The sequence below is a fragment of the Zootoca vivipara genome, chromosome 2 (genome assembly GCF_963506605.1).
Source record: "Zootoca vivipara chromosome 2, rZooViv1.1, whole genome shotgun sequence".
In the NCBI taxonomy this organism is placed as follows: domain Eukaryota; kingdom Metazoa; phylum Chordata; class Lepidosauria; order Squamata; family Lacertidae; genus Zootoca; species Zootoca vivipara.
In genome coordinates this window covers 97,089,962-97,116,196 of record NC_083277.1, presented here as the reverse complement: position 1 = coordinate 97,116,196, position 26,235 = coordinate 97,089,962, and the positions used below count along the sequence as shown (strand labels likewise).

The 26,235-nt window shown below is 42.9% G+C and overlaps 2 protein-coding genes across 2 annotated transcripts in view; both read right to left on the bottom strand.

Moving 5' to 3' along the window:
* The window catches only part of RPTOR (regulatory associated protein of MTOR complex 1), a 321,297-nt gene extending 304,302 nt beyond the window's left edge, over nucleotides 1–16,995 (bottom strand). The window contains exon 1 of the mRNA XM_035104148.2: nucleotides 15,368–16,995. Within this exon, the coding sequence (XP_034960039.1) occupies nucleotides 15,368–15,529 (162 nt within the window). The 5' untranslated portion in view covers nucleotides 15,530–16,995. The remainder of the gene's footprint in view (nucleotides 1–15,367) is intronic.
* The window catches only part of ENDOV (endonuclease V), a 158,571-nt gene that overhangs the window by 18,657 nt on the left and 113,679 nt on the right, over nucleotides 1–26,235 (bottom strand). The gene's annotated exons all lie outside the window — the stretch shown is intronic.

Genomic DNA, 26,235 nt, shown 5'->3' with positions numbered 1-26,235 from the left:
TTTGCACTTCCACTACAAGAGTAGCATACTTTAATTATCCCAGTTCAAAGAAACACATTCATTATGTGATGGATGCAACATCAAGAGATGGCCTGCATGTATGAAGAGAGTCAATGCAGATCAAGCACTGTGGACAGAGCTTTCATGTCACTAGATATCACTTCGGACACAATATGGAAAAAGTCAACGTATGTTCCTCTACAAGTCATCAAACTGGATGTCATAGTAAGGAGATACACAAGCCTGCTCACACAGTCTCGCTGATATCATGGAACTTACTTCCAAGTTAATAAATGTGTTCCGGATCAAGACCTTAGAGTTACTTCATGATGCAGAAAACATACCCATATATAGTTGACTATGCCTTTGAAAGATATTTGTATAATTGAAAACACACTATAAACTTTCCCCCCTCAATCAACGTAATCCACTGTCAGGGATATGTTTATTGCATGTTTTCCAAATATAAAACTGTGCCTAAATATTACAGGAAAAAATGCTACTATGCAATGGATGCAGAGGAACTTAACTTTTCTTCAGAATGTGAAGAGGTCACTGTTTAGAAAAAGCTTAAGCAGTTCTAACATATCCTGAATCATGTTAATATCCAGAATACCACTCATTAAAATCCTGCAAATTTCAGCACAAAGCTTTCTGAAAAATGATCACCCACTGTAGTCTAGAGTAGCAGGAACAATTATAAACCAAGAAAGTTCTCTAGAAACTAAAAGAAGGAAGTGTTTTGCTCCACTGCACAGGCACAACTATTTTAGGAAGTCATTCATGTGATGCAATAAAATTATAACCTCCCTAGATTTTTAGATAGAGAAATGCCCCAATGAACCGTAATGAAATCCAGATAAGCTCTAGACATGAAAGAGGTGCTGTTTTTAAAGAATTATCAGATGAAGGAAATGGTATTCCAAGTATTCCATTTTGGCCCTTAAGAATCAGCTTTACTATTCAGATAATGACAATGACCATGATAATAATAATATTTATTTATTTATTTATTTATTTATACCCCACCCATCTGGCTGGGCTTCCCCAGCCACTCTTAAATCTACCACTGTTCAAAAACTTAACTAATGCAGAAGGCAGTGGATAGTTTGCTAACACATGCTGCCCACAGCATAAATCCAGTGTTTTTAAAAAATCATCACTGGTTTCTAATTTGTTTCTGGATAAAATTCAGAGTGCTGGTTTTAAAGTTTAATTCTCTAAGCCAGTGTTTCTCAACCTTTTTTGGGCCACGGCACACTTTTCTATGAAAAAAATCCCGCGGCACACCAACTCTGTGCCGCCCTACCGTGTTCCCCCTTTTTTAAGACACCGTCTTATAACTTTTCCACCCCCAAAAACCACAGGGTGTCTTATTTTCGGTGGGGTGTATTACCTGTATTTTTTTAATTACCGGTACGGTTTTTATTACGGTATGATCTGCCCGACTTCATTCTGCATCCCTCCACACTGCCCACTATTGCCCTGGGGTCAACTCACAAACCCCCAGCTTCTCTTCTGCCTGGAGAGAGGGATTCATCCAGGAGTCTTTTCCAATGCTCCACGCTGCAGCCGCCAATTCCGGGCGGCGGGGAGGCAAGCCTCCTCGGCCAAGCCAGGTGGAGGCCGCTGGCTCAGGCTTTCTGGCCGGCCCAGGAGGGCGCTCCAAGTGCTCGGCGCTGCGGAGCGCTCGGCGTGCTCCATGCTGCAGCCGCCAGTTCCGGGCGGCGGGGAGGCAGGGCTCCTCGGCCGGGCCAGGTGGAGGCCGCTGGCCCAGGCGCTCCGCCCGGCCCGGCGCTCCAAGCGCTTGGCGCTGCGGAGCACTCGGCGCCCTCCACGCTGCAGCCGCCTGAGGGAAAAGAAGCTCGAGGGCGGCAGCGGCGGCGGCTCCTCAGGGGCTGCTGGCTGGGAGGCAGTTCCGGGCTCGCTCCTTCCTGTATACGGAGCCCAAACTCCGAGGAGGCAGAGAAAGCGACCCACCCCTGGCCGCCTGTTCCTCCGCGTTTGCTGCGGCTCCTTGCGCCTCCCCGGGGCCAAGGCGCCCAGCAGGAGAGAGGGAGAGGGAGAGAGGAGGCGGCGAGCAAGGAGCTTCCTTCCCTTCTTGCCCACCTTTTTGACCGTCCCACCCCCGGGCAATCGGCCACCTCTGTTTGCATCAGCCGTCGCACACCCTTTCCCCGCTGCGTGCCCTGGCTGGAGGAACGCGGGCAGCCGGCTGGGGAAGAAGGATCAGTTGAGGGAGGGGAGAGCGGCGGCGGGGCAGCTGGGGGTGACTGAGGGGAGAGAGCCCTGGTTTGGGCAGGGCGGTGGCCGGCGGGGCGCTTTTCCTTCGCGAGGTGGGCGCTTCAAACGGCGTTTTTAAACGCCATTTTCCCTCCTCAGGGCTGACTTTGCTGCGTTCCTCCTACGCGTGCGCTACAGCTGAGCCAGGAACAGCTAATTCCCGCGCTCCAGCTGATCAGCACCTCCATGTTCTTGCTTTGCCCGCGCCTGGGCGCTCTGAGCGGTCCACGCTGCAGCAGCCAGTTTCAGGCCCCGAGCTGGCAGACGTGGAGGTATGTCTTATTTTCAGGGTATGTCTTATATTTCTCAAATGCTTAAAATTGCTGCCCTGGCTTACTTTATGACTACGACTTAAAATAGGGGAAACACGGTATATTTAGTTTAGTTTGGAGGGGAGACGTACCGGTAAAGCATGCCGCTGAAGAACTGCTGCGCGGTAGCCAGGTGAACCCACCAGGCGCAGAGCCTGCGGAGCGAGCGGGGACAGACCCCAGGCGGGCAGACACGGGCGTGCAGCTGCCGGCACCTCCCAGCCGCCCCAGGCAGCCGCCGCCGCTCTGGCCCGGCGAAGAGAAGCCCTGCGCAGCCTTCCCCGCCTGCCTCCTCCTCCCCAGGAGGGCGATTTGCAATGTCACGTGCCTGGCGGCCGCCAATATGCAACACTGACCCGCCAGAAAGGAAGCTGGCCGGGTCACGACGCGGGCGCTCGCCTCGTGACCCTGCCGGCTTCCTTTCCGGCGGGCCAGCGACGTGACAGTGCAAATCGCCCTTCTCGCCGCGGCACACCAGCCAGTGTTTCGCAGCACAGTAGTGTGCCGCAGAACACCGGTTGAGAAACGCTGCTCTAAGCAGCCTGGAGTGAGGATGCTCAAAGAATTGACTTCTTCCACATGAACCTCCCCACCCATTAAGATAGCACTTGAACAAGGGCCTCTGAAGACTATCAGCTTTTGAGTTCAGGTAGGTGGGGGGGGAGCTACTTTTATGTAGGTACACCCAAAATTATGTAACCCATTCACCCAACTCCATCTCTTAAGTTCCATTTATTGATTTAAAATATTTGAATCTTGCCCTTCATTAAGAAAGAAAGCCACATGGGCATATATACTATAATAAATCAACATAAATACATAAAGATTATAAATACAAAAGCCACAGTAGGGGGAAAAAATCACTTAAAGCTTGATATTAAGAATCAGCAAACGCTTGGGAAAACAAGCATGTATTTAGTAAATGCTGGATCACAACCAAGCTTAGTGCTCGTCTTACCTAAGGCAAGCTTTTAGGCTTCAAAGGCTATCCTTTTCTCTCATGCTTTGTATTTATGGTGATTTACCGGTAATGGATGCAATAGTTTTTATCTGTTAGTGTGCTGCTGTTCTCTATGTGACTGTGGCTTATTATTATTGTCTTGAAGCTACTCATGGTAAAAGGTGGGATGTAAATCCCACAAATAAATAAAATCTCAACATTCCAGAACATGGATTCTCTTCTAATCACACTAAATTGACCAGTTTGAGTCAAACAGTGGCAAACTGTAAATAGGAAATGTGCAGGGATGACCCACTCTGATGACATCTTCCATGAGTATATTTTACAGTCATCAGCCAAAGATGAATAAAAAATGTAACACTTGGAGATCATCATAAACTGAATCAGATCCAGCTAGTTAGCTAGTGTTTCATACCACATCCTCCTCACCCTGAACATTACTCTCCCACAGTCAGTTTCAAAATGCAAACCATCTATAATGCCTGCTACAGTTACTTGCACTTCCAACTTTAGGATACAACAGAAGGTAGGCATTTTATGCAGCAACAGTCACTGTAATTATGTTAGAAACTAGTGAGTGAACACAGAATGTATTTCTTCAGGCATCAGATTCAAATTCTGAAGAAAGTAGAAAGATCTGCATCAGCTTCGGCAGCACATGGCTCAAAAGAGGCACCCCAGAACCAGTTTGGAGAGCCCAAGGAAGAGAAAGCAGTAAAAAGAAGAGTCAACGAGCTAGACTTGGATCTGGGAGATCTGCTCACCACTAAACTCATGGGGCCATCTAAGAAAGGTCAATTCATTTCTTAAGCCATTTCTACACAATTGCTTCCCTGTACAAAGCTAGACAAAACACTTCCTGATCAGGAATCCCTCACCTTTGTCAAGCAACCCTATATACTTTGTCAACATTTCTTCCAGTCTTGTATTCTGCTCAGATTTCCAAATGATAAGAAACAGTCAGCTGCCTCTACTAGTTCCTTTTGTTTAACTGTTTTACTCATCAGGCTAGATGTCTGTTGACTTCCAAGGCATTCTCCAAACATTATTGACTCAATTTAGCATCTCACTTTTTAGTCTTGTGAAGATGACAAATCAACAGTAGGGAAATCCTAAACCCTTTTATCAGTTTCCATGCTAAACTATACCAGACTTATTATAGTGAAAGAAAGGCAGCCCAAATCCAAATTCACTTAAAATCATTCAACACATTATTTTTAAAAAGGGCAACTGTTTCTGTTACTAAATTATACAAAAATACAAATAATTCAGTAAATAATCTCATTTATAACCACCACCACCACTACTAGTCTTTTTCACTATTTCAACCCTTGAACTACAAAAGGCAGGTTACTTGTTTTAAAAAGGTCTGAGGTCTTAAAAAAGGAATCACAGTGGGGAGGAGGGCAGAGCCGACTCTACCTATCCCTTTCCACAGATCTGGCCAGACATGCAAGAGACACTATCACCAATAATCCTATTACCAGGTGACAAACCCAGTTCAGGGAGAATTACTCCATCCACCCCTATAACAGGATTATATTGCTCTCTTTTACATAACTGAAAAGCATAACCCAAAGCAAAAAGACTGCAAGCATGGTCGGGAGGGTGTTAATAAAGATTAATCATTATGGCAAGTCATTCAGGTCATGAAAGACCAATAAAACCCATCATACTGGAAACCAAGAGCCATTTCCAAAGGTTAACATGTGTGCATCGTGGAACACAACTATTGGGCAATCTGCTAGGAAGGATTAGAAAGTGTTTATTGTACTGGGTTTTATCTATTAAACAATCTTGCTAAACAAGAATGGTATGAGTCTAAGAGAACACTCTGTTGGAGAACATTAGCATATTACAAGTAATAATAATATACTGGGAAAACTGCTACTTAAAACCACACCGGGGGGGGGGGGCTGCCTGTTACATGACAGATTTCCCCATTGAGACAGAGGACAAGCACAAATAATTCTTTTTAGAGAAAGCATGCTGCCAAATAATATTTTCTTCCACCCCCATTTATTTGCTACTTTTCCTTTGTGGCCTAACACTGCCTTATCTTTCAATATTTCATCTCAAGTGCCTGATCTGTGACCATCATTGTGCATGCCAATATTTATTGTCTATTCCTCAGTTCCATGTGTTTTAAAGCAGCATTTTTTGCTGAAAATTGACAGCAAAATGGCACGGATAAGCAATAGTCTAGCTGGGTGTTCCCGAAGACTAATAGGGTTATTTCCCTTCTGTGTTCTACACACACACACACACACACACACACACACACAGAGAGAGAGAGAGAGAGAGAGAGAGAGAGAGAGAGAGAGAGAGAGAGAGAGAGAGAGAGAGTATAGGACTCCACACTACAGCTATTTAACTCCTTCAAAATAAATTGTTCTGCTTCAGTATATATTACTCACTTCATACATCCTTTCATCTAATCCCTTTTTCCAAGGTGCTGAAATATAATAATTTCAAGGAAACAAGCTGAGGCAACAAGAAAGCTGCTGCTTACAGATTCTGAAGTGGTTTTCCAGATATAATAGCCCTAACAAATAAGAAAATGCATTTATACTTTATGACTCAAAATGTTGGCAACATTCTGGAGCAAAATTCCTTCTTAAAATCATATTCAGATGGATAGGTGCTATAGTAGTTGTTAACACAACACTTTCTGAATGCAATTCCTTCTATAGCAAGCATTATTTGTAGGCAGAGTAAGAACTATCAGGTTGGGACCAGGTAGGGATTTTTACATTTTTAAAACAAAACCAATGATCAACCTCCAGCAGAGGCAGCAGCTGTCTGTGCAACTTCTGAACAGGAGCTGCAGAAACAATGGCTTGACTAAGAGCAGGGGTGACTAATCTTTTTCAGCCCATGGCTCAACTTGAAGGTTTGGCACCTCTGCAAGAGCTGCATGCCAGCAATGGCAATAGCCAAAGTGCCATGAACACACATACACACTACACACCTATAGCTATATATTGTATGTATTAGATACACAAACACAAGGAGGGGGGAAGTAGGTATGCACACATAGCAGTGGCAGGACACACAAACAGTTGAAACTCAGAAGTTGCCTTTGGAAGTGGAAGGAGGAAGGCTATACCTTTTCGACACATTATCTCCCTTCGCCCTCATCAGATTGGGGTGAAATGCAAACTTGCTTTTATATATTAACAAATATGTGATCTAGTCACCTAATCAGTCAGTTAATATTTTACTCAATTCATTACCTAACTATTTACAGTGATAGCCAGTTGTAATTCATTTTGCAACAGAATACTCAATTTAGCAGTGCTTACTTTGTTCCAACTCTGTTATCAGTACATCATTTACAAATAATAGCTGTCCTTTATCAAAGGAACAGTATTAACCCTTGCTGGTTAAACCACCACACAGGCTTGGTTGTGTTCTGATACCTCATTGCCTTATGTGTGTTTTAAAAACTTACTTTCTAGGGCTTCCATACAGCATAGCTTTTCATTTCTTTACAGCCTAATTATCTGAAGTCTTTTTTTCTAACGCCGCAGTGTTCCTATGATACCTTTTATTACTTTGTCAACTCAAACAAGCCATCTGACAGTTTATTTCTGTTACACTAATTCCTAGTTAACAGGATTTCACGGCACCGTGCACAAAGCTAGTCAATGGATATCAAAGATGCTTACAAAGTTTATTGCAAAGCATAAGGCAGGGCTATTTTTGTGAACTAAAAAAAGGACAGTGAAAATAGGATGGGTTCTTCTGAAGCTGGAAAGTCCAATTTTTTTTCCATCCAGCCCTCCCAAACAATTAACATCTCAGAGGTCCCTGGAATAGAATACAGAATTTTTAAAGGAATCTTCATTCCATGAGCCTCTTGGGTCTTTTCACTACACAGTGCTGCTGGGGAACTCCTACCATTTTAACTTGGTAAAGCTTTATACCCAACTTAAGGAATTTCATTCTAGTGAAAGTATCGATACAAGACAAATCAACAAATCCTACAGCAAACCAAAAACATTCCCCAGGCTTCTCTATCCACAATGACAATTCCATCAGGCAAACATATACGTTGTGCTATTTGGCCCTGACTCAAGTCAAAAAGGTTTGTATGCCAGTCCAAATAAATAACAACACTCTATTCTTAACAAAGCATTAAATAGTATTTTCAATTAACAAAGATGTTGACATAAACTCTATCCTCATTTTACTCAGTTGTTTCCAAAAGAGCTCAGAAAAAATCTGTAAGAGGCTTAGATAACATTTAAGAAAAAGGAGATCAAATATTTCAGCATTGATGAATTAAATAAGAGCATAAAAAATGAACAAAACCATGAAAAATATTAATAATTCACATGACACTGCAGGTAGTCCACAGCCACATGTATCCTGAAAGGTCAGTTCTCACTGTGGCTATGGTGACAATATGCACTAGATTCCTCAATTAGCTGCTTGAGACTGCTTGGCTTGCTTTTTCAACCTCCACATTCCACAATAAGGCTGGGTGATATTAGGTTTTCAGCATTGCGGTGTATCCCCAGCAAAAACATTGCAGTTTGGTGATATACCGCAATGTTGAAAGAGCTGCATTCACTCCAGACTGCAAGGCCCTGCTCCCCAGCTGAGCTAGCCCTCCACTGCCCAAGACGGAGGGAGCCCAGTGTCAGATCCTGACAGGCTCGGTTTGCAAGGCTCCCTTCGCCTTTGCCAGCAAGGTGCAAGGGGCAGTCAAGCAGCCTCCTTTTCTTGGGAGAAAAAGGCCGCCTGCTGGCCCACCCTTCCTTGCCAGTGAAGATGGAAGGATTCATCAGGCTCCATTCACAGGGTTCCTTCAGCTTCACTGACAGGAGGTGGGGAGAAGAAGAGTTTGGATTTGATATCCCGCTTTATCACTACCCGAAGGAGTCTCAAAGCGGCTAACATTCTCCTTTCCCTTCCTCCCCCACAACAAACACTCTGTGAGGTGAGTGAGGCTGAGAGACTTCAGAGAAGTGTGACTAGCCCAAGGTCACCCAGCAGCTGCATGTGGAGGAGCGGAGAAGCGAACCCGGTTCCCCAGATTATGAGTCTACCACTCTTAACCACTACACCACACTGGCTCTCAATCAGCCTCCTTTTCTTAGGAGAAACAGGACGCTTGCTTCCCACCCCCCACCCCCCACCAGCAAGATGAAGGAAGCACTGCAAAGGAACCTGACAGGCTCCATTGTCAGGGCTCCCTTCGTCTTTGCTGGCATGGCCCTTTCAGCCAGGGAGTGTGAAGCTCTTGCCTCCCGTCTGTACAAAATCTCCGTCCATCCAGAAGGACAGCACCTCAGCCTGGGAGCACAAAACCTTCTGCTCTTCAGCTGAGGGAGCCCCAATCCTTCTCCCACTTGCATACTAGCAGGAGAAGGATCAGGGCTACTGCCAGGGCTCTGAGTTCCTCTGCCTCCAGCAGCCACCATCACTGCGCTGGTAGCAATGGGACTCAGGAGCGGCGGCAACTTCACTAGCGATATACCACTGAGAGAAACCACCATCACGGTCTGCCCCCCCCCCATAGCAGTCTTGGGTGATATATCGATATATCGCCCAAGCCTATTCCACAGAATGTTTAGCTTTCAGGAAACTGCATCATGGACATCCAAGTGCAACTGCCTTCCAAAACTCCTAACTTCATTCAGATGACTAAAACAAAACAAAACAAACAGCTAAGCAATGCTCAAGCACAGACGGTAATGCAAATATTGCTCATAATAAATGGCAAAGCTGATAGATTCCCCATTTACAAAGCAAGCACTTATCTAAACAAGGAATCAATATTGAAACTATATTTGTATATATGCTTTCCATTTTCTGGCTCCTGCCCAGCAAGTTGCCCATTCTTGAAACTATAAAAGACAGACTGAACCACTATGAAGATGCTCAGGAAAGTTCACCATAGTTGTGTAGAGTAAAGCTACACATCAGCAATGAAGTTTGTCTAGTCCTCCAGAATAGCTAAAGATCATTAGGTCTTTTTTAAAAATATCATTCTATAGTAGGAAGAGTTTGAAAAGCAACAGCACACGCACACACACTACAACAGCACTATAAAACTATAGTATCTTCAACCATTCTGCAGTGTATACAAAAAACTGCTTACTCATAAGTAATATCTGCATTTATAAATCTTACTTCAAAAGACAACCCAGGATTGGTTTTTTAAAAAAATATTTTGCCTACCTTTACCTTAAAAGGCAGCTTATATGACCTGAGCTCTCTCTAAAATATATCACAAGAAACACAATGTATTGACAATGTACTGACTGACAATTTATAAACATGTTTTAACATGAGTTCCAGCTACTGTTATCAGCTACCTCAATGGAATAAAAGAGAAGGTACTTCTGGGATAGCTCCACTGGTAGAGCAAGAGACTCTTAATCTTGGGGCTGTGGCCTATGTGTACCATTCTATGATTCTATGACCAGGGGACAAGAAAAGGTGGCACTACAATGCATTATCCAGTCATTGAATGGAGAAGGGTAGAGTACCGATACAGCACAATATTTTGGGGTGGGGGTGTAGGCAGCAATGATCCTTAAGAAACACCTGCCTTCCTCTCTACAAAATTGTATTTCTCTCCCCCTTACCAACAGTATTTGAACAAGTCCAGCCCACCTCAAAAACCCCAACCAAAGGTAAAACAGGCCAGCAAAAAAAAAAAAAGAGGCAAAACTGGCCAGCAAGGAAGGTCAGGCTATAAATCAGCAGGACAATTATATTCTTCAGCAATAATCTTTTGAAATGTGAAGGTTTCTATTCATAGTTCTGATGCTGAAATGGCTGGTAAATCTATTGATTATTGTTGGCTCTAAGGAAGATGTTGTGTCATTCAGAAACCAGTCAGCTCTATAAGTCCATTAAAACAGCCCTTTCTATTATTTTGCTTTTCCATAGAAACCCACATTCTGCCTGTTCCCATGAACGGAATATTTTAATTCTCAGGTTATGAGGCAACCGACGGGGGAGGGGGGGATTGTTAAAATGAAACCACTACTACCAGATATTTTTTTGCTTCCCATTTGTTTTAAAAATCAATATAAGTAAATGTGGCTCAATTTAAAAGCTCTGACAAGTTGCTACCAGTCAGTAAAAATCCAACACATTCAAGACCCTTTTATTTTAATGAAGTCTTTGCTACCAGAACTATGAGATTTAATTCCACATTCAAAGTGAAATTCCTACTCTGTGTGATAAAAAAAGATTCTTTGAATAAATAATAGATCAAAGGAGTGTCATTCGGATCGCATACAGATACTTTGGATCTAGGCTACGAAGAGCAAACCCTCTGCTAAGTTACAGAATTCTGGGCAAAGAGTAGATTTATCAATGACTTTTTCTTAAAATGGAACTGTGCCACCAAACAGCAGCACAACAAAAAATTATTCCATAAGGTTTCAGGTTATTTGTCAATCAGGCAAAAAAACACTGCTAAACTGACTATCACCATTTTAAGAAAGTATTACAATTTATTGTCATGAGATTAGTGTTACAGCATTATCACTGGATCACTAACAGGTTTACTCAATATCTATTATACATTATATATATGCAGAACTACATATGGGAGGATTAATCTAATGAGGGGTGGGAAAGGAAAATCTATGGTCATAGAAGGGGGAGCTGCCGAGAAGGGGAAGCAGTACAACAAGGCTGACATTCTTCTCCCCCATCAAGGCTATGTGCCAAAGGAATAGGAGCGCTTTGGATCCCCTTGATCCAAAACCTCTTATGATATAACCCCAGAACATGCATTCTGCCCTCTCTGCAGAGCACCAACAGTGGTGTCATTAAACATTTTTAAATTATTATTGGCAGTAGTAAATTAAAAAGTGTCTTCCAAATTGGTGCTATATAAACTTTGGATTATATTCCAAATTAAAAATAGAAGATAGTTTATTTTTAAAACCAAATGTATCAACTAGTGCAGGGGTCAGCAACCTAAGGCCCATGGGCCACAAGCGGCCCTTGGGGGTTGTTTAGAGGGTCCGTGGACCCCCGCCGCCCAATCGGTCGGCTCCCGTGCGCCGCGCTAAACCGGCATGAAGCAGAGTGAGGACCTCCTTCCGCAACGCTGGCCAGCTTCCCATTGGCGGCAGGAAGCTCCTGCAGCCAATGGGAAGCTGCGCACGTCTCCTCCGTCCCGGAAATAGCGTTTGTGCATGCGTGCATGCATGCACACTCCAGCCCACCACGGCGTCTGCGGGACCGTGAACCAGCCCAAGCTTCAAAAACTTTGCCGACCCCTGAGCTAGCTCAATACTTAAATAATTTGATCTTGCAAAAGAGCATAATATAAAATTACCCCATAACTACTGCAATATTATAACCAGGGTCTCATATTAAATATTTCACTAGAAGATAAATGTAGCTCAAGTATAACCTAAAGGCTAGAGATAATTCCTAAATCAAAGCTTACATAGGTTTCAATGTGTCCCATTATACAATAGCTCTAGGTTGTGACCCCTCCTCACCAAAAAACTACAATGCTAAAAATACATGAGTGGAAGAGATATAAACATGGGGGAAAACAAAGCTTTCTAGAATCAACTCAAAGTTCTACTCCAGCTCTAAGCATTTGTATCCATGCATCTACCTGTGACTGACTAAAGTAATATTTTAAAATAAATACTGTACTGAACTAATAGTTAATGCCTGTCATGTGGCACTCTTAAGGATAAGACAATTAAAATCAAACATGAAATATACAAGAACAATGAAAATAAAACAAAACAGCTAAATACAGGGAATCTTCCTAATCATAGGCTCTTTATGCCAATTAAAAGTCAGACATGAATTAGCTGTAATCCAGAGAGAAACAAGCTAGTAGTCAAGATATGCAAAAAGAACAAGCAGTGAACTGCATCTGTGGACTCAATTCACACTGATGTCACCTACTGTATATTCTAACAAAACAACCCACCACATATCCCAAAATAAAGATAGCATGTTCCAAGCTGCAAAGTTCCAATGTCAACAACAATTCTTTGGGCTGGCAGGTTGATGTTACTAAGAAATTATGTTTGCTTTTATCTGTATTACAAAAATATTTCCCACACTATGGATTCAGTGTGTAAGCTTAAGCAAAACTTGAAATGTACCCTCAATTTTACCCAAAGAATGAAATGATCTTACAATAATCTGCTTACTAGAGTACTCAGTTAGTATAAAAATGACAACGATTTCTTATTGCAGTAGAACCCATAGCTTAATCTATACTTTTCAGATAAATAGCAAAAACGTAACTTTTTCATTACTGTAACTAGTCATCTGACAACCACTGAAGACAAGAAGTGCCCCCAGGCAACTAAGTGGCAACTTACAACATCGCATTTGCAGCACATGAAAAAAAAAACCACATTCAGCATGCAATCTTTAATGCTGAATGAACTCCTTAGGTACATTCCTGCGTATAAGACTACTTTTTAACCCAGGAAAATCTTCTCAAAAGTCGGGGGTCTCCTTATACGCCGGGTTGTATTTCTTATACGGCAAGTATATCCTAAACTCTATATTTTAACTGGAAAAGTTGGGGGTCGTCTTATACACCCAGTTGTCTTATACGCCGGAATATACAGTATTTATTTATTTTTAAGATTTTCTTGGTTTATAAAAATACACGCACTGTCTCTTTTTTCAGGTTGTACAGTCTTTCTTACAAATCAGTTACATTTGTTGTGAGACATTAGTGTTGAGTAGTATAAGGTTGGGTTGAAAGAGGGGGGAGAGGAGGGGTGGGGTGATGAGGCTTATATTATTTTGTATGGGGTTTTGTGTCAGTGTCAACTGGCAAGTTTCTCTTTCTATTTGTTTTAATACAAGTGGACCCATTGTTTCGCCTCATGGATTAAGTGGTGTAGTTGGTTGGCGATGTAATATGATTCTATGTTGGGGATTCCCCATTCTCCTTCTGAAGGGAGGTGCAGGTATTGGGGGCTTATTCGTGGCTTGTAGTTTTTTCTACCACTTCTGGAGTTGGTTGAGGGAATCCAGATTGGGAGGATTTGGAATAAATAGGCTAGTTTGGGGAGGGTGATCATTTGGATCATGGCTATTTTGTCTGAAAGGGTGAAGTTGGTGTTGTTCTATTTCCCCAAGTCTCTGTTGATTTCGAAACAAAATAAAAAAATTCCTTCCAGCAGCACCTTAGAGACCAACTAAGTTTGTCATAGGTATAAGCTTTTGTGTGCATGCACACAAAAGCTCATACCTATGACAAACTTAGTTGGTCTCTAAAGTGCTGCTGGAAGGAATTTTTTTATTTTGTTTCGACTACGTCAGACCAACACGGCTACCTACCTGTAACTAACTCTCTGTTGATTTGTCACCACAGGGAATTGTAATTGTGGAGATATAGTTTGTTGAGGTTTTTGGTTATTTGAACCCTTAGGTACCTGAATTTGGTGCAGCAGAGTTTTATCTTTGTGATGTTGGTGAATTCCTTTTGAGTGTGCCGGGGGGGGGGGGGAGTTGAAGCACATAGCCTCAGATTTTGCAAAGTTTACTTGTAGGCCTGACACCATTGCGAATGTGTTGAGTTCTTTAATTAGGGTGGTTGCTGTGTTATGGGGTCTGGTGTTGTGACCATCAGGTCGTCTGCGGAGAGCCCTAGTCTGTAAGTTTTACATTTTATTTCCACACCCTTGATATCTGGGGCTGCTTAGTCAGATTGCTAGGGGTTCCAGGGCCAAGATGAATAGGAAGGGAGAAAGTGGGTATCCATTTTTTGTGCCTCTTTGAATTTTTATGGTATTGGAGTCCATACTGTTAATTCTACATTTTGCTAAGGCTTGGGAGCAAATTTGTTTGAGGGTTTGTAGGAAGTTGGGGCCAAATTTCATGTTAGTTAATACTGCTAATAGATATTTCCATTCTAAGCAATCAAAGGCTTTAAGGATGTCTAGGGACATGATCATCATTTTGCTGTGTTCCATCAGATTCAGTAGTTTCCTAACAGGGTCTGTTATGTTGCAACCAGGGACAAAGCCTGCCTGGTCCGGAGTGATTAGTTTGTGTAGAAAGATTTTAGGCACTTAGCTAGGATTGATGTGAATATCTTGTAGTCTTGGTTTATCAATGAAATTGGGTGGTATGATTCTATTTTGAGGCTATGTTTGAAAGGTTTAGGGATAGAGACTATTTTGGAAGAGGTCCAGGTTTTGGGGATAGGGGGCCCTTTTATGATGTCGTTAAATAGGCAGGTTATGTAAGGCCTTTTTATTTTAATTTTCTCATAGAAAAAAACTGCCTTCTCACTATCACTACATCTTATTTCTACCTTTTATTTTTTAGATTACAACACCTCAACATTTTTAATTATTTAAATAAACAGTTATGTGTAACCTGATTATTGCCCAACTGTGGAGTTTTTTCTAATGGACCAAGGGTGGAATTCAGTGTCGCCCTACGCTGAATATCCTGTCTGTGCAAGTATATCAGCTTGTCAGATGGAACAATCCCCACGCCCACCCCGTGCAGTATTCTGGGGGTTCTCCTGACCTCCCTGAGCCAATTTCAGGGGGCCTCCACTGACAGTTTTTGTTAGGTGAAATCCCCCCAAGACAGCTAGCTTTGTTTCTTTTATGCATAAAACTGGATACAAATGACAAACAATTTAAAGCCTTATTTAATCAAATGCATAATTTATCAACATGACTGTAGCAATTTAACAAGTATTCAAAGCTAAACAAAATTATAAAGGTGCAGGGGTGTACCAAAGGACAACGTGCAGACTTCAAGCAAGCAAAGAATAAAATTAGAATCTCCCTTTCAAATAAAATTTGCTACTATATATATTTACCCGGTCTTTCATCCGCCAACTCTGAGCCAGAGACTTGGAGCCCTCAATTTTCTCACAGTGCCTCTTCTTCATGAAGGCCAAGGGCAGATTCCAGTCAGTCATGTCTGACTCATCTTCCTCCCCAAGCCCTAGGAGGGGGGACTGCAGCATGTCAGACTCCATCAGAAGAAAATGAAATAATGTGACCAGAGATCAGAAACCTCCACTCCAACACAATGTCCAGAAAAAAGTAGTTGGAAGGACAAAGGAATCTGGCAATTATTGTTCCCAAAAGATGTTTTCTGGGAAGGAGCTGTTTGCAGGGAAGGAGCCGTTTTCAAAGTGGATTTGCAAGTGCTACTGTCCCAGAGTGTTGCAATATTCCCTGCTCAGCAACTGCGGGTTTCCTATCTGGGATGAGAAAATTTAAGGAGTGCTGCAATCCTTAAACAAGGGACAACAAACAGTATCTGACAGCAAATGGATTATCACCCTCTAGCTTCATGGGTCAGAGATATGTATGTAAATCCGTTGTTGTTGCTGCTGCTGTTGTTGTTGCCTTCTTCAGGAATAAGATATAGTTCACAGTCACTGTTATCTCAGAATTGGGGAGATATGTGTTTCTTGGTCACAACAGAAATTATGACATAACCCGGCAGAAATGATATCAATGAATATTCATTCAGAAGAAAGTTTTAGAAGATGGGCATAGAGCTATTTTTGGTCGAAGAATGTGATGTATGATTGGGAATCTAGCCAAGTGGTCTAAACATTGCAAATCAGCGGGCAAGTTGTAAATATTACTATAGTAGCAGGATGTTTGGTAGTCTTGTTTAGGTTAAAGTTGATGCCTTATGCCACACAAAGAGACTGCAAGCAATGTAAGAGACATTGAGTGACAAAAGTTCTTATCCAGGGTGGAGAATCAGATTAGGAACCTCTTGTATCTCTAGCAACAGTGGGAGTTCTTTGTGGGAACTGCTGTTCAGCTAAGTCCTCGTTAAGGCAACATTTGCAGGGGGGTGTACAGAATTTCAGCGGGTCTACTCTGGATTCAAATATGGAGATTCCTAGCACAGGATTCTTGCCACAAAGGAACCGTCAGAGCGGGATAGGCTTACAACGTGGTACCCTGTTCAAGGCAGAACTCTTAAGAACGTGGGGTCGGGAGGTCTGTCCTATTACAGGCAAAATAATAGGAAGCAAAGATGGAGCTTGCAGCTTTAGCCGAAGTCGCCTCTGCTCCAGGCGCGGCTATCCCTATCCTCGGAGAGGATGCAGGGGGAAGGGAGCTCACTCACGACAAAGTCTAGCCCTTGGCGGTGCAGTCGGGCTCAGGAGCAGGGACTGGGCCTGTTTCCGAGAGCTTATGGTCTCCGGTGGCCGAGAAGGAACGTCCTACCCCCGTGGAGGTACTTGCCCTGTGCCCGGCTGCCGCAACGGGCGCCCACTTCGTCCCATCGTGTCCCCCGTCTCGGGACAGCTGATGGCTGCTCTTCGCGTAAAGAAAAGTCCCCAAGACAGCGGGGTTCGGGAAGCTTAAAAAAGGAAAACGTCCCGGGTTGCCGGACAGCCAAACTCCCCTCAGTAGCAGCGCACCAAGGAGGCAGCCATTTTGCCGAGACCCAGAATGCATTGCGGCGACGGGTCGTCGGCCGGCTCATACCGCGTCAGACGCCTTTTAAATACGAGAGAGTTGTAGGCAAAGGTGGTGGGAGGGGCCGAGAGCGCCGGGGTTGCCGCGGCAACAGACCTGACGGCGTTCAGCTGCGCGAGGTGCCACCTGGCACGAAGACCCGCCGCCGCCGCCCGCAACATGCAGAGCTACGGGGGCGGCACAGAGGAAATAGCCTTAGCCCAGCTTCAGAAATAGGGCAGCTGCTGTATTGAAAATTACTGGGTGATAGATAGGTTAGATAAGGCGATGAGATAACCGTGATCTTCATAATTTAATATCGGAGGGGAAAATTTGTCAAAATGAACCAAAATTCGTTTAATTCTCCTTAATTGAAAAAAAAACCACATGCCAACTTCCCAACTTAACTGAAAACATGCCAACATATTTTTATTTTTATTTACTGTAGTGCTGGTTAGAACAATGCATCTCTTTCTCTGTACATTTTTGGATTGTACAATTGGAAATATTAAAAGTTCCTTTGCAGGTGTATCTTTCCGAGGCACATATATTACAAAAGATGTGGTGAGCTCCAATTTACTTTTATTGTAAAGTCACAAGCATGGGCGTAGCCAGGGCGGGGGGGGGGGGAGGAGATCAGGGGGCTAGCTGCCCTCACCAAATCAAATAAATTAATAAAATACTTAACTGACCAATTGCACTGCGGATAACTCAGTTCTGCCCCCCCCCCAACATAAAGCCTGCCCTTCCCCCCCCCAATAAATCCTGGCTATGCCCATGGTCACAGTCGCACCTGTTTGACATTCTGTGAAAGCATCAAATTGTTTAAAGGATATTTTTAAATTATTATTATTATTATTATTGTCTATAACTTGTGTACATGTAAGACTTACCCTGCCAGTACTCCTAGTTAAAGCAATAGAGGGGGTAGGGGCTATTTAACAGTGGAATCTGAAACTACATTGTGCCAAAATGCATGGCTTCAAGCTTAAACATTTAAAAGTACTTGTTCAAGTACTTTTAAAAAAAAGCCTAAATAAAATGATATTATTTGGAGTTGTTTGAGTTACTTAAAATACGTACAGTGCAGGAAAATTTTTTAAAAAGCTCCTTGTACTTCCAAAAATCAAGAAGTTTGGCATTTTGCAGAATGAAAAATGATGTTCCAATTTTTCTCATTAGAAAGCAAGGCATTGCAGAAGCTCACTGGGTGATCTTGTGCCAGTCACTGCCTCTAAGCCTAACCTACCTCACAGGGTTGTTGTGAAGGTAAAATGAGGAAGAGGAGAATCATATGCACCACCTTGAAGGAAAAGGTGGGATATAAATGTAATAAATAAATAAATGATATTTTTTTAAAAAAATTAAAAATTAAAACGCTCACTTACCATTGAAGATAACCTAAAATATAACTCAAGCATGTGGCAAGAAAGAAACAAAAAGGCCAGTTAAAAATAACCAAATAACACCTCTAGAAATAGCAACCTACAGAACTCTGTAAATATCTTTCAAACCCTTTCACAACTCTCAAGTTTATCCTAATATATTCTCAAATTCAATAAACAACCAGTAATATCTCTGAATAACTTAAACAAATTCTCACTTTCTCACCACAAGAATCATCCTTTAGCCTATCCAATAATTGACTAGATGTTGTCGTGAATTTCATACTTGGCACTGCTAGGACTGGAATAGAATTTTCCTTGTTCTCCTGAGACATCATTTTTTTTAAAAGCTTGTGCAACTGACAGCAAGGAGCAATGAAAACTTTTGCCAAACCCAAGGAGCTCAGAGCAGTATTATCTACTCTCTTACACTTCTTCAGTTGCTAAATACCTTACTGATAAATTGTGTGTGTGTGTGTATGAGGGAGAGAGAGAGAAGATTATACAGTACTGAAATCTCCAACCCTCATGTTGTATTACTGTGTTACTCAGTCTGAATATTTTGTAATGTTGAAGATTCAGGCCTTGCTAGTTTTTGATGTTTCCTTGCTTTTTGAAGCTTCTGGGCTGATGAAGATACACACAGCCATAAAGGTGTTTTTCTCTCTAACGGGTTTCTATACTCCTCCCAAACTCTCTCTATATTTTTCCTAATAACATGATTCAATTTTTAAAAATGTGTTTTACCTTTACCTTACCACACCATAGACATGCATGCCAGCCATGTTTCATACCATAACCTTCCAAATCTAATAATTGAATGTTGGCCAAATGGCCTGGCCAAATGCTCTGTAAAAAAAAGGGGGGGGCATATAGACCTTTTGCTCAGATTCCCCACATCATCTTTTTGAAATAATACATTGCCTCTAGAATGCCTATGTTCTGAATCCACAGTGAAAGAGTAAAATCCTTGATAAGAATGAGTCGACTTGGTGAATTGGTGCCTGATGTTCCCATAGCAAATTTTCCTTCTGAGGCGCTTGGTCACATAAACCAGGCTGTGTCCTACGCAACAATGGAGCTACTACCTAGTCACATGTTCCATGAGGCTGCAGTAGATCACAATATCTCATCTTCATAAAACTCTGCAGCCTCCTAAATATGCATGCAGCATATGGTGTAAACACGCGCTTGTTGCGTCCTCCCCTCTGCAAAACTAATGCTTCTCCTTTTGTTTTTATGCTACTACTGTAGAAACATAAATCTTACTTAGAGTCAATTACCTGAACATATATGGGATTTACAAAAGGAACATAACTAAAGCTAGCCGTGCTCATTCTGCCTTCAGGAAGGAATGTGTTAGCTTGGATTCCTTCAGCAATCCAAGACAGCAGCAGCAAAAAAAGAAAAGAAAGTAGAGGACAAATTGAGAAGGAAAAAACTGGAAAACTAAATGTTAAAACCAGGATGCAGTGTTGTTGTTGCTTTAAAAAAAAATAATGAGAAAAATAACCTGCCTTGAAAATCAAGCCAGTGAGGACTTAAGAGGATGGGTTAGTGCCAGACAGATTGTCAACAACCTTCCTTTGCACGTCTCTGCTAATGCATCTCAATTCTGACCCGCAGCACTCCTTTCTAGCTGAGATATATGCTCCCCTTGCAGCTTGGCAATATTCCACAGTCTTGACCTGCAGCCATATTCCAGCTGAGAGGCACACTGTTCTACCAGTGCAACTTAATCCTCATTTGCACTCTTCCCTCCTATTCTGGCCTTGGACTGCACATCTCCCCAGCTGCTCCTTGCCACAGGCAGCAGGCAGTTCTATCCATATATGCTTCTGCTCTCTTGCTGTTCTAGTCCTTGGTGTCTATGAAAGTTGTCGAAAATCAGCTGCAGTCCTTAAAAGAATGGGCAGAACTGAACGAATGTAAGAAGAGTCCAGTCCAGCCTTGCCAGATGAAGAAGAAGAAGAAGAAGAAGAAGAAGAAGAAGAAGAAGAAGAAGAAGAAGAAGAAGAAGAAGAAGAAGAAGAAGAAGAAGAAGAAAAGAGGAGGAGGAGGAGTTTGGATTTGTTATCCCGCTTTATCACTACCCTAAGGAGTCTCAAAGCGGCTAACATTCTCCTTTCCCTTCCTCCCCCACGACAAACACTCTGTGAGGTGAGTGAGGCTGAGAGACTTCAAAGAAGTGTGACTAGCCCAAGGTCACCCAGCAGCTGCATGTGGAGGAGCGGAGACGCAAACCCGGTTCCCCAGATTACGAGTCTACCACTCTTAACCACTACACCACACTGGCTCCCAGTGTGACCCAACTCCCCACCCCCCTAAGTATCCACTGGGCCACAGCTGAACTATTATTTTTTTAAAAACCCCAAAACAAAACAAAACCTTGCCAGCTATATAACCTTATGGGGCTATGCATCCATGGTTATTTCCTTAATGAAAAAAAAATACTTTTACATTGGCTATAAATGGTTTTAGTCTATTTTGAAACTCAAAACACCATTATGCTTTAAGGAGAAGTGAAGAGTGTGTGTGTGCGTGTGCATGTGTGCACACATAAAAGGGTAAAGGGACCCCTGACCATTAGGTCCAGTCGTGACCAACTCTGAGGTTGCGGCGCTCATCTCGCTCTATTGGCCGAGGGAGCCAGCGTACAGCTTCCAGGTCATGTGGCCAGCATGATAAAGCCGCTTCTGGCGAACCAGAGCAGCACATGGAAACACCGTTTACCTTCCCACCAGAGTGGTACCTATTTATCTACTTACACTTTGATGTGCTTTCAAACTGCTAGGTTGGCAGGAGCTGGGACCGAGCAACGGGAGCTCAAACCGCCGACCTTCTGATCGGGAAGCCCTAGGGCTCTGTGGTTTAACCCACAGTGCTACCTGCGTCCCTGCACGCACACATACACATGACCAAATGTGCTTTACTGGTAAAGTAGCCAAATTAGAATTCCAAATATAAGTGACATTTAGGAGTTCTGCTATTTGACATAAGATACATCAATCATATTCTGTGGGGCAGAGATTTCTGGAATAAGGAATAAAACCAAGGCTTGATTTGAATCCTGGTTTTGTTTGAATCAAATAACTTTAGTTTACACTGCAGGACCCAAGCCAATTCTCAGTTAACAGCCATCATACTCCTTTCTCTATCTTTGTACACTGTATCCTCAATTACATACAAGCTGTACAAAACAAGAAGATACAGAAGAACTGTAAAATTGTACTGCTGGAGTACTAAAGCTCTGGTATTATTATTCATTAAGCAGGATCCGGGATCTATGCAAATAAAACTATAAACCGGTCCTGCTGACAGGTTTACAGTCTAAGGAACAATTTGGCATCACAGAGTGATGATTTAGGACAGTGCTTCAAGGACATGTTGCAGTTGAGCTAAGCTGGTTGGTCAAAAAAGAGGGCTTTGCAAGAGCTCAACTGTTTTGTAAGTTAATTCATATATACTCCAGGCCTAGTAACGGGACAATTTGAAGATGCATGTGCTGAAATTAGTGTGCATAGGCAATCTAATATCCCCTCCTGCCCCCTTTAAAGGGAGAAGTGGCAAGCCCAGAATGACTGCCCCACAGTTACACCTCACAGATCATATATTTGTTATAGGATAACTCCTCAGGCTTTCAGGCCCAAGTATATCCCAAGATGTGGTGTTTGGCCTCCTATAAAAAAAGAATATGAACATGGAATAAGATAAAACATCAGTCTGAAAATTAGCCAGAAAACATTGCTGAAGAAAAAGAAACAACACCAGAAGAATAGAAAAGAGCAAGGTAATCTTTTCACACCACACACTTATATATAATTCACTCAGTTATCCATCCAGTCTAGCAGTCCAGGCGATGAAAGAAGATTGGCTATTATGGGACTTGCTTGGGACAGGCAGTATTTTCATTCATTCCTGTAATGGGTGCATACCTTCCAACATCTGACAGATGAATATAGGTACATTTGTTTCACATTAGGCAAGAAAGTAGCTCATGGCACACAAGGGAGCAAGAGAAATGCATAGGCTAGTTCCATGCCTTTCCAAAATGCCAAATAGTTCGTTCCTACAAAGAATTTTTGAAGTGTCACCTTCAAAACGTAAACTTCCCCACAGCCTAGAGAGCATATGTTGAGAAACTGAGCTATTACAAAACTGCTTATTTCTAATTGTCAACCCCACAAAATGCCACCCTCAAATGTCAAATCGTTTAGAATTTCAAGCACAATCTACCAAATATTGATCCCACAGAAACCCTATTTGTTTCAATGGATGTTTGTCAGGAGTAGCAGCAGTCAGTGGGTTATAGCCTTCGAGGTTTTCCATGGGGGGAAAAAATACTAGAGAAGATTAGAAGAAATCTGGTACTGGGTTAAGACAGCCAGTTAAACAGAGAGCTCAAGTATTAGGTGCAAAATGCAGCGTATGTGAACTGATAAATTCACCAGACTGTATCCAGCCCAGTCAGGGGAGATCAGCAGCCTAAATCCTGCAGTACCACTTCAGTAAAATAATGTTGCTGCAGCACTCTTCAAGCTGAGGAAATAAACTAGTGCCAGGCATGGGGGAGTGAAGGCAATCGGATGTTCCCTACACTATTGCCACAGTCTGTCTTGGATAGTGAGAGAAGCCAGCTCTGGCCCCTGATAACCGCCGCCTTGTGCAAAACATGAGGTATATAGGTTGCCATCTCCCAGAAGCAAGGACCTGCAATAGAATCACTCAGTCCCTGCACTCATCCGCTTCCAGTCAGCCGGACCGATCACCTCTCAGTGGTGCAACTACCGGTAGGTCATTTCAGAGGCCTCCTTAGACAGCCATGTGTATTACTTCAGTTATGAAGCATACAATGGGCATTTATCCTCCCATGCCTCACTGTCGTTCCACAGAGCAACAAACAGACAAAAACCAGTTTGCCAAGTCTGATAAAGAAGAAAGAACTATTCGGAGCATGTGCAGTTTTGCATTTGAAACATACTTAAATCACGGCACCATTGTTAACAATAGGGGTAAAATGGGGCTCGCCTCTGTTGATAAACACATTTACTTGGGAATAAGCACCAGTTTGTTGCAGTTAACATTGCTGTATTTTTGAAGTCAACATAATAAACAGGCTTCTGTAACCATGTACATGGCAAGCGGGTTTCCTCCTATTGATTAAAAACAACAACAATGCTGCGGCAACTAGCAGCAGCCCCCAGGGCACTGGCACACCCATGTTAGCCCAGGTGCAGACACCAGACTTATGGTCATCACCATCATTATCTATGGCACTCTGGGTGCTCATTTGAGGGCCTTACTGGCAACACGGTCTCCACTGTTTAATGTCCCAGGCAAACTAGATATCCTCCCAGTGGTAGGCAACTTGATGCCCTCCAGATATTTCAGGGTACAACTATCAGCATCAGACAGCATGGCCAACAATAAGGAAAGATTGGAAATGTAGTCTACAATATATGGAGATCATATAATGCTGGCTAATTAATTAGCATCTAATGTTGCATCAAAGAAGAAGAAGAGGAGGAGTTTGGATTTGATATCCCACTTTATCACTACCCTAAGGAGTCTCAAAGCAGCTAACATTCTCCTTTCCCTTCCTCCCCTACAACGAACACTCTGTGAGGTGAGTGAGGCTGAGAGACTTCAGAGAAGTGTGACTAGCCCAAGGTCACCCAGCAGCTGCATGTGGAGGAGCGGAGACGCGAACCCGGTTCCCCTGATTATGAGTCTACTGCTCTTAACCACTATACCACACTGGCTCAAGTGTTCTATACTATGGATTCCTTCAGGCATTCATCTTCTCTAGAAGAAAGCAGTTACGAGTCAGAGATGTTCTCCTGCCCCACCCTGTGCTTGTCCAAACCGCGAAGAAAAAGTTGCTGCACTCTCTGCATAGTTAAGTGACAGATGGAGCGTGGTAAATTCCCATAGCTCAGCGTTCACACAGGAGACATTATTCAACTTATTCATTTTCCAGCATCTTGATGGAATAGGATAAACAATGCGGGGAAAGCAGTGTTTTAAGTTATGGAGAGAAAGGCAGAGGGGCCTTATGGAAATCCACAAGACCCAACCCTAATTTCTCCTCACCCTAAGTTATTCAAAGCATCATTCTCCCTCCGAAAAACGATAGCTTACTACAGTATAAGTAAGGGGGCACACCCTCTCTGACTCCCAATACTGTGAAGAGGTATAGTTGATGTATCTGTATATACTGTATTTTTCCATGTATAAGGCTATATTTCCCCCAAAATTTTTGAAGTTTAAGATTTGGGGTCGTCTTATACGTGGAATGTTGCAATTAAATATATAAATAAATTTATTTCTTAATTTTGGGCTCAAAAAATAGGGGCCGTCTTATACATGGGGGCATCTTATACACGGAAAAATACGATAGTTCAAGAGGATTTACTTACTTTGCCAAACCGTTATGAGGCATTACAAGTATAGGCCATCATAAAACATCCATATATAAAAATTTAAAAAATATACAAATAAACAGCCATGTAAAATATGCAATGACGAGGATCTTCATTGGAGTTTCTTCCCGCTAAATAGTGCCATTCACTTCTCGGCCTTTTTGCTAAGATCAAGTGTAGTGTAGTTCAAGAGGATAGGAGCAGCAGCAGTGAGAGAAAAAGGTAAAAGAGGCTCCCATTTTGGCTCCTTTAACTATAAAGGGCAAATTCCACCTATTCCTGCAGTGTTGCAAATGAGGGCATACCTAAGATAGTGGAACCACATTGCCTTCGCAAAATTTAGCTTATAATAGCTCCTGCCAGAGGAAAAGACAGCTTCTCAGCATGCCAGCGGCTCAGTGGCAGAACGGATGCCATTGTTATGTGGATAACTGATCCCTAACGAGGATGGCAAGGTCAAAGCTGTGGATGCACTTTACTTTTTAATGTGTCACGAAAAGGGCATAACATTTACTTCTGCAAATCTCCATCTGGGGCTCAGTGATTAACCGAACCCAGCAAATACAAAGGTCCTTTTTATAAAAGAAGGAAATAAAATATTTAACAAGAGATTTACTGGGGGGGGGGGGTTGGTGGTTTTTTTTTCAGCCTCAGCCCTGTTACAGAGGCCAAAAATTCACCTTTTTAAAAGTACATAAGCCAAGGGGGTCAGAACAGAGACAGTTTCTTATTTAACAATTTTAAGCTGAAATTAAAACAATGCATTTTGCTCAGGCAGATTGGACAAACATGCAACCCAGTCATTCTAGCATGTGCTGGTGTCAGAGCCGGACAAAAACATCAAAATGAGTATTAGGCTGGCTGCCCATGGGCAGAGGCAGAGCTAGCTGCCCCAGCATCTGGAGCAGTGCACATGTTGTGCATGTGGGGGCGGGGCTAGCTGCCTGTGGGGCGGGGCAAGTGTCCCAGGGGGTGGGGCGAATGTCCCAGGGGGTCAGCGCGGTGATGTCACCCCCCACTCAGGGATGACACCCGGGGCAGACTGCACCTACCACACCCCCTTTCTCCACCAGTGCTCATGGGGACTTATGTTGGGTGGGCACAACCAGCAATGTGGTCTTCTCTCTCTCAGACTTTCCTTTACAAACCATGGCCGCATCTGACCATGGTGGGTTTCAACCTTTCATTTGGAAATTGTTGCTTTAGAATATTCAGTACTATTCAGTACTGATTTATGAGTACTGAATAGTACTTTATGAATTTATGAGAGCCTAGGGCTTGCCGATCAGAGGGTCGGCGGTTCGAATCCCCGCGATGGGGTGAGCTCCTGTTGCTCGGTCCCAGCTCCTGCCCACCTAGCAGTTCGAAAGCACATCAAAGTGCAAGTAGATAAATAGGGACCGCTCCGGCGCGAAGGTAAACGGCGATTCCGTGCGCTGCTCTGGT